The sequence below is a fragment of the Olea europaea genome, chromosome 10 (assembly GCF_002742605.1).
Source record: "Olea europaea var. sylvestris chromosome 10, O_europaea_v1, whole genome shotgun sequence".
NCBI classification, from domain to species: domain Eukaryota; kingdom Viridiplantae; phylum Streptophyta; class Magnoliopsida; order Lamiales; family Oleaceae; genus Olea; species Olea europaea.
The window spans coordinates 7,122,323-7,131,437 of NC_036246.1; the positions used below are offsets into that span (position 1 = coordinate 7,122,323).

At 31.5% G+C, this 9,115-nt stretch overlaps 1 protein-coding gene across 1 annotated transcript in view; it reads left to right on the top strand.

Annotated features, from left to right (window-relative positions):
• The window catches only part of LOC111401067 (dolichyl-diphosphooligosaccharide--protein glycosyltransferase 48 kDa subunit-like), a 7,033-nt gene extending 1,142 nt beyond the window's left edge, over window positions 1-5,891 (top strand). Inside the window, exons 3-13 of the mRNA XM_023028609.1 lie at window positions 267-392; window positions 694-747; window positions 885-998; window positions 3,078-3,133; window positions 3,280-3,321; window positions 3,874-3,949; window positions 4,062-4,133; window positions 4,319-4,444; window positions 4,527-4,631; window positions 5,371-5,454; window positions 5,578-5,891. Coding sequence (XP_022884377.1) covers window positions 267-392; window positions 694-747; window positions 885-998; window positions 3,078-3,133; window positions 3,280-3,321; window positions 3,874-3,949; window positions 4,062-4,133; window positions 4,319-4,444; window positions 4,527-4,631; window positions 5,371-5,454; window positions 5,578-5,625 — 903 coding nt within the window. The 3' untranslated portion in view covers window positions 5,626-5,891. The remainder of the gene's footprint in view (window positions 1-266; window positions 393-693; window positions 748-884; window positions 999-3,077; window positions 3,134-3,279; window positions 3,322-3,873; window positions 3,950-4,061; window positions 4,134-4,318; window positions 4,445-4,526; window positions 4,632-5,370; window positions 5,455-5,577) is intronic.
• Window positions 5,892-9,115: the final 3,224 nt, after the last annotated feature.

The following is a 9,115-nucleotide window of genomic DNA, read 5'->3' on the forward strand; positions in this document are numbered from 1 at the left end:
CCAAGGTCCGCCCCAGGTCATGAGAGTCAAGCTATGGGTTGGTTGTGTCTGGTCATCTTTTATGTCATCATTAAACAATTAGCTAAGTCAGCTATCAAACCTTGCTTATTTCTTCTCCTTTAATTACTGAATCAGTGAAGCTTCTTCATAAATGAATGTATAGAAATCTTTTTTAATATTTATTTATACTCTGGTTCTTATGCATTATATCTTTTGGCATGGTCTTTTCATCCTCACATTGTCTGTGGTTGTGTTTCATCTCACAGGATCCCTCTGCTATGGTTATCGATCACACTGGATATTCTGTCTCACAAATCGAGGGAGACCACACACTAATAGCTGCTGATGATTTTGTTCAGTCCGATGTTATTTTGGGAAGTACAAAGATCGAGGTTATTTTTTAAGATACCAGTTGATCTGTTCTATTGTTTCCGTACTATATGCTGGCTCATTAGTGCACATTGCTTAGTCTTGTACTTGCTGGACTCGTCTTTGGGTATTTATGTGACCGTTTTCTATTTTAGATGTCTTTTTATCAGAATGTAGGTACTTTAGCTGTAAAAGTTTTTTAACATTGTTGGATAGTTGGCATCAGTGTCCAAGCTCATTGAACTTTCCATGAATAACATATTTAACCAATGTCAGCAAGCTCTGCATTCACTTGTTTAATTTCTTTCTATATTTATCGTACAGGCCCCTGTGCTTTTCAAAGGGACCGGGCATTCACTAAATCCGGGCAATAGTTTGGTAATGTTGAAGATATTCATGACTATCTTTTGCTTGCTACCAACATTACTTATAGAATATACGTAAATTGATATATTTGGATGATGATGGCTTCGCATTCATGACTTTTTCTCTATGGTTTTCCATCCATTTTGTAGGCTCTAAAGGTTCTTTCAGCATCTTCTTCAGCATATGCAGCTAATCCAGCATCCAAGTTGTCAAACCCGCCATCGCTTACTGGAACTGCTGTCTCGTTGGTTTCAGTTGTCCAGGTTCGTTTATGTCCTGTTTGCCTTGAGTTGTTCCAACAGTGCCATCAGCAATGTGTCTGATCGTAGTCCATGAATTTTCTATACATTAGAACCTTATAATCTATTGTCTGCTTAAATTATTTTTTACCATCTAATGGACCTTTTTATTAATTTTTTAATCCAATAAAACTTATCTTATTTTTATTGCTATTGAAATTTAAACAAATACACATTCCTCCATTTCAACAGAGTATATAACATTGGAATTATAAAATTTAGAATAGATTATATTCTTATTCGATTTTAATATTCTGATAATTCATTTTAAAATCAACATCCGTGATATTAATATATATTTCGGTGAAAAATGGACTAGTCTTTATGATTTAAAGCTAGTAGGATTTTGTTTTTCTATGCTAGGTTTGTCCTGTACAGTTACTAATTTTTTGAGAATCCATTTTGGGTTTGGATCTGGCTTTAGAACAAGAAATTACAGGGAGAAATTCATTTGGTTTATATTGCTGAAACTGAAACTAAAAACGTCTTGGAGTTGGTCCTGGGCAATTGGGCAAGTAGATAGTGCAATATATTAAGCACATCGAAAGACGAGAAAGTGCAGTATTCCCAAAAATTATCATTCTCTGATTAACTTCATGACTTAAAAAACATTTTTCTGTTGGAACATGTTACATATATCAAATACAGTTTGAATGTTATATCCCATATGCTAGCAAGCAGGAACTAAAACATTATCTGTACGCTATAAGTTCTTAACATCAGGGACTGGATCTAGACTTGCTATTGAGATAAGCAAGTGTCTGCAGTTTTCACGTCATAAATTATATCATTGTATATGTCATTCACCAAACGAACTTAACATCCATCAGAAGTGAGATACCCAACTCATACAAAGTCCATTACTAAAAGATGAAAAAACTTCTTCCTCCCTCCCTCCCTCTCTCTCTCCACTCCACTCCATCTATTTTTGACATTTCGTTTGGGGGAGAGGTAGCTGTTTCCCGCTCCATGCCATTTGCTGTTACCCAAAATGGGAATGAGAATCCTGGCATGGCAAAACTTTTGTCTTGATTACTCCCTTTCCTTAGTTTACTGTTTTAAGCTATAATCTGGATCAAGATCTGTTAAAACCAATTTTGCAATTTGGATGGGTGGCCTTATGCGTCCAGTGGCTTGCCGATTAAGCTATTCCAACTGGTATGATGCAAGCAAAATGATCTTTGATTGAAAATTTTGGTAGAAGTCGTGACAGATTTTAAGTTGTCAAATCCTTTCATGATCTGAAATTAAATGAATCTTTGTGTCCTTTCTTGTTTAAAAGGATGAGTTGCCTATATTTTTTTTGAAAGGTAATCAATTATTTTATTAATCAAAGGATGTGTAATATCAATTTAAACCATAAAGGAACAACATGAAATTGGGCAGCCCGTCTATATGTCTAGTAGCCGCAGCATTAAACTAAATATACAATGTTAAATAAAACAATTTTCTAATTTGTTCTGATGTGTGTGTTTGATCATCAAAATAGCGACTGTTTCTTTCTCTTCACACACGCCATACGATACAACTGGAATAAGATCTCATAAAAGTTTGCTATCATTATCACGAAACTTTATCCTCCATGCCTTTAGCACGTCTTTCATAAACCTCGACAACGTCCAATTCATGTGTTGAGACACCAGAAAGTTGTTCCACAGCAAATGATGAGTTGCCTATGTGCACTTCTCTAAAGTTTATGTGAGATTGAAATACTCTGGACACGCATATTTCAATATCATATTGGACCTATTCACCAACTTCAACTAATTTGTACGGATACATTTGCTATTAACAATTCTGTTTCCTAGATCTTTGTGGCAATTCCATATTTGGTATTATGGTAGATTTTTCCACGAATAAAGGCTAAAGAAGCTTATCCTATCCTACTGATGCACATGCCAGATGGAGATGAGGCATAATATTCTCTGTTTGCTTGATGATTTTGCTTTAATTTACTTCTATTTTCTCATTAATGGCAATCTTCTAGTGACAACTTCTCTAATCCTCACTTTCTGGCTTGATATTGATATTCACAAATGACAGGCTAGAAACAATGCACGTATTATTATCTCTGGTTCTTTGGACTTGTTCAGCAACCGGTATGTGGTTTCTTTGCCATGATGATTATTTTGTATTTTTATTTCCTCTTTAAGGAAAATGTTCTTGCCATTATTATGACAAAAGCCTATGTTCCCATCATTAACCACTTGTTTTTTTTTTTTCTTTTTTTTTCCGCATGTACTAGATTGTTCAGATCAGCAGTGCAGAAGGTTGGGAGTTCATACAAGTCAGTGAAGCTTGTCACTAATTTCTTTATCAGTTATTTACTTCTCTGCACTTAGGCTATGTAAATTTGTTCTTCAGTTTGAACTTACCTCGTAAGATTTGGACTGAAATCAATGTATGAAATCTTATTCCTTTAGACACATTTCGTTAGGTCTTTTATTCTGTTAAGCTAATTTCTTAGTTAAATTTAGTTAGGTTCTATAATATTTTCATGAGGTAGCAGGGACTAATATGCAATATATGCCAGGAAAAGAGAAGAATTGTTTTACAGTCAGAAGCTCACCGCATGTTATATTATCCTTGCCAATATCTGCATGATAAAATGAATTTCTATTATCAAAATTGACACATTAAATTTGAAAGATCAGGGACCATTCAATTGTTGCCACTGGTTTTTGTAGTGAAATTTTATTGTTCTCGATGCACAAATTGGTGAAGAATCTTGGCAAATAAAATGCATGTTTGCGTGTTCAAAACACTATATCTGGATTTCAATTTGCTACTAGTGGAAAATATGCATTGTAACTAATGGAATTATAAATCATGTTGACAGATATGAGAAATCTGGTAACGAGCAGTTTGTCACGGAACTCAGCAAATGGGTCTTCCATGAGAGGGGTCATCTGAAGGTAATCTATATTAGTCCATATGGTATTCTCATTGTTTATATCCTATTTGCATGCTAAGTTATGTTTCTATATCCACTTACCTAGTTGATTAACTCATGATTGATTGTCTTAGGCTGTCAACCTTAAGCACAACAAGGTTGAGGGAACGGAAGAACCTTCAATGTATAGGATAAATGATGACCTGGTAATTCCGCATATTTGATTGTGTCCTGCTTTGAAAATGAACATAATGGAGCCTGTCAGGTGGAAAATTTTTGCCATTCAAAACTTCCACCTCCCAAAGAAAAAATGAAGACAGCGAACTAAAGATTAAAAAGGAATTACAAAAAATTGAACTTCCAGTTTCTTATGAGTTTGATAGTTTTGTAGGAATTTTCTGTTGAAATCTTTGAGTGGGCTGGTTCTAGCTGGGTACCATATGTTGCTGATGACGTCCAAGTGCAGTTCTACATGATGAGCCCCTATGTCTTGAAAACCTTGTCTACTAATCAGAAGGTTTCCTGTTCGTTGACAGACGAACTTATATTTATATTTACATAGGTTCCCCGTTTCACATATTCATACATTTCTGCTTCAGGGTCTATATCACACTTCTTTTAAGGTACCAGATGCATACGGAGTTTTCCAGTTCAAAGTTGAGTATCAGAGGCTTGGATACACTAGCCTCTCACTTTCAAAACAGGTAAGCCAGCTAACTTATTAAACAGTTCAAGTTAGAAAAAATTCTTGCTATATTTGTTTGAAAAGAAACAAATTACACATGCACATGCATGTGCTCCTTACATTTTGATGTGAACGGACACCTTTTCTTTTCCTGGATGTTTCGAAATAATTGCAAGAGGAAAATTTGTATTTTGTTACTCTCTTTGCAAAACCACCTCTTTATTTGAAGTAGGATTGGAGCCCATGTTCTACTTTTATGGGTAAAATAGGTGAGGAATCTATAAATTTTGTGACCTAAACTTGATATGTGCCTAGCTATTGAATTCAAAATGAACTGCAAGGAGGATCTACATATTGGGCTGGAAGACGGATTTTGTTTGATGTTAGATAAATTCATGCCAAATGCGAAAGAGAAACTTTTGGCCGTCCTTATTTTGCATTTTCTGTTATTCTCATAATGCTAGCTGGGGAATTGTATGCACAATCTTATACATTTAGAGACAAAACATGTATGCTGGAATTGATGCTGGGAGAAACTAAATATGTTTATCTGCCTTTTGTTGGTTCAAGACCCTCCCTCCACCCCTACCATAAAATGGAATAGTAAAAATAAAGGAGCATTTAAAGTGAGGACTAAAAGTATATTGCCACTCTTTGGTATGTTCTAGATATAAGGGTTACTAGCTTACCAACATCCTTCTAAAGGAAGCTAGGAGTAACTTGTGTTGCATTATAAAATTTCGACATTTTTTTTGCAGATTCCAGTGAGACCCTTCCGACACAATGAATATGAGAGATTTATAACGACAGCTTTTCCCTATTACGGAGCTTCATTTTCTATGGTAATTATATCTTGCTGAGTTTGAATCTTTATGTCATATTGCTAAATTATGCATCCAAAATCTTGCTCGTTGAAAGATGATTGTTAATGTTTCAACCTAACGACAAGATTTGACGAAATGCAGATGGCGGGATTCTTCATCTTTAGCATTGTGTACCTTTACAACAAGTGAAAACCTCGAACATTGATTTGACTATGAGATAATTGTAAGATTCTATTTCTTCAAGCTTTCTTCCATTAATGTCTGGGAAGATGAAAGGATTTTTCACATTGCAAAAGTTGTTTGCTACATAGATATTTCAGAGCATAATTTTGATTGTTTAATATTCCAACATCTACTAGATCTTCACTGATACTGCAGTTGTAATGCCAGTTTTGAATTGAGGGGAGACAAATGGTTTAGACTTTTATTTGATCTCTATAAATTTTGGTTTTTAAGTAGAGTTAATTTATTTTACCTTTTTCAGGTTTTGTCTTAAATTTAAATAGTAAAGTTGTAATACTGATTTAAGAATATTTTAAATGAGGTTTTAATTCATAATATATAATAACATGGCTTGTTGTTTCGCAACGGATGCCCTCACTTTCGTGTTTCTTTAATGGATTCATTTTTCACTTTTTATGAAAGAAATGAAATAACGAGAGATGCTACAAAATAAAATAAAATAATAATAATAATTAAAAAAAATAAGAAAATAAGAATAAAAACATTTCCTGTAGTCAAATAATAATAATTTTTTATTTAAATTGCAATTCCTTTATTTTCAACTCTTTGATCAATTGAAAATAAACAATGTCGTCAGCAATTATGGCATCTTAATAATTAAAATAATTTTTATATAATTTGAACATGTCTATTTAAAAAATAACTTGCTATAGAATTTTTTTTTTGGAAAGTGTCAAAAGAAAGTAGAGTGTTTTTCACTCTCTATTTGGTTGATCAAATTTAGCCCAATCATATCTTGTCATATCATCTGTTGATAAGTAAATTTGTAAGTTGTGATGTATCTGAAATAAAATAGTATATATCTTTTTTGGAAATTTGAATTAAATATTATATAAAGGAAAATGTTCAAGGTACACCGAGGTGTCCAACATAGTGTCCAAAATGGACACCCGGCACCTCGATATTGGCCGAGGTGCTGGTGGGTCCCGACGTGGCAGGTACCTCGACCAATATCGAGGTACCGTGTGTCCATTTTGAACACCATTATGGATGCCACAATGTACCCCAAACATAACCCTTATACAAATTTGGTGTTGAATAAACACTGAAAATGACAAAGTCACGCACCACTAGTTTGACCTGTCTTTCTTGGAAATTTGAATTGAATAAACACTGAAATGACAAAGTCATGCACCACTAGTTTGACATCTTTTTTGGAAATTTGAATTAAATATTATCCAAATTAAGTGTTGATTAAACACTGAAATGACAAAGTCACGCACCTCAAGTTTGATAAATTGTTATTTTTAAATTAGTTGGTAGTTAGCATGTGGGTTGCCCTGTTATGTGCGGTACTAATGATATGCACTATATTTTTAAAATAAGATAATTGATAATGTTAAACATAAAACAAAAAATTAAAATTAAAAATTGTTTTTACTCTGAAATGTAAAACAAAAAATTATCTTATCTAAACACTTTTAAAAACAAAAAATTACGTATTAATCATACTCGTCATATTAATCCATAACATATTTATTTTAAATTAAAAACCAGAGTTATATTTAAAATAGATATAGAAATGAAAAATTTTAAAACTTTTTTTTTTAATGAGATTAATACAAATGGAGGAATAAAAATTTCCACTTTAAATGTATCGAGATAAATTTTTTTTCTTTTCTTTATATATTTATATCTAACAAGTAATCGAATTACCGTCAATTTTTATGCTTATACAAAAATGAACATGCAATAGTAATAAAGTATTAATTTTTATTAATACTTAAAAATTTGGTTTTAGTGAAAAATGTGTAATTGAGATGTGAAGCTTGTGTTTAATAGGGTGGATACAAATATAAAAATTGTAAGTAACTCATAATTATTAAGAGTAATTAGTAGGGTTTTTAAGATTAATGGATAATTTCTTCAATCTTCGATTCTTTCCCTCATAACTATTGACCACATTTAAGCAATTTTTTCATTTCAATTTATTGTCTTTTTATTTAAATAATTATATTATCTATTATATTGATTAAATGTGCAATTTATAATCCTTGAATAAAATTGTTGACAATGATATATAAGGACAAAATGGTAAATTGAACGTTTCTAATCTATCTCCACATTTTATTTTTATATATATTGTAATTATAATATAATTATATAAATAAATGAATGTTGATTTTAAGCGAAGCTCACTTATACAAATAATAAATAATATAATATATATACATGTGCATATGAAATAATATAATATCTTAAATGTGACATTAATAATAGATTAATTACAATTTAACTTCACGAAATCTCTTTTAAGGTATAGAGTTCAATTTTTATATTGGAGTACTCATAATTTGATATTATTTAAAATATGTTTAATCACTTAAAATCAAAATTCGTCTGCATATATAATTATATTAAAACTACAATACATATTATTTCATATTGTAATTGATCTACCATTATCTTAATGTAATATGTTATATTATATAATTATAATAAAAATACATCTATATATGTGAGGTTCAATTTTAAGTAGTAAATTTAAACTAAATAATGTAAAAGTAATTAAACTTAATTTGATTAATGTAATATTTTAAGTACTCCAATATAAAATAATGAGCATTACACTTAAATGTGGATATTAAATGAAGTTAAATTATATTTAACGGTACTATATTAAATATATAAGGGTAAAATTGACATATACATAAATATATAAGAGTAAAATTGTTATTCAAAAGTTTTTCCTTAATTCACACTTTTAATATTTTGTAGATGTATATGTAAATGTAGATGATCATTAATGTTTCGTATCTCCCACAATTAAATTATATTGTACCCGTTTGACTTGTATTTTTATTTTTTTTAAAAGAATTATTCAAATCAATTATTTGATGGAACTTACTGTTGGGAATCTACTTATACATGCACAGCGGAATTTAAAATATATTTCGATTCCCATCCAATAGATCTCATTGTGTTTGGTTAGGAATTGTGATAAGATTGTACCTTTTCCAGATCTGCAATCTTTTAGCTTTTCTTTTCGTTCCACAACTTTGAATCGCCACCACAGCTGTCCAATTGTCCAGCCTCCAACGGTGATCCACACAGAGAATTTGATTGCAGCCTCTAGGGTTTTCTCTTGTGCTAGCAAGAATAATGAAAACCTTAATGGACCTCAAACCCTAGTTATGTATTTATATAAACCCAAATAGGCTCGGCCCGGTCCGGCCCAATAATTAATTAATCCAATTAATTAAACCCGGTCCGTGAATTAATTAATCCAATTAATTAATTCGAAAATATAAATAACAAATCCAATTAATTAATTTATCCAACGATTGTTAAATTAATCAATTGGCAATTTGCAATCTTCCAATTCTCTTTTGTGTGTGACCCATTAGGTTCCCGACCACGATGCCTAACGACGTGAAATATTATTTTGATCTAATCAAAATTGATAAATTAAAACACCCCTTTTAATTTATCGTCA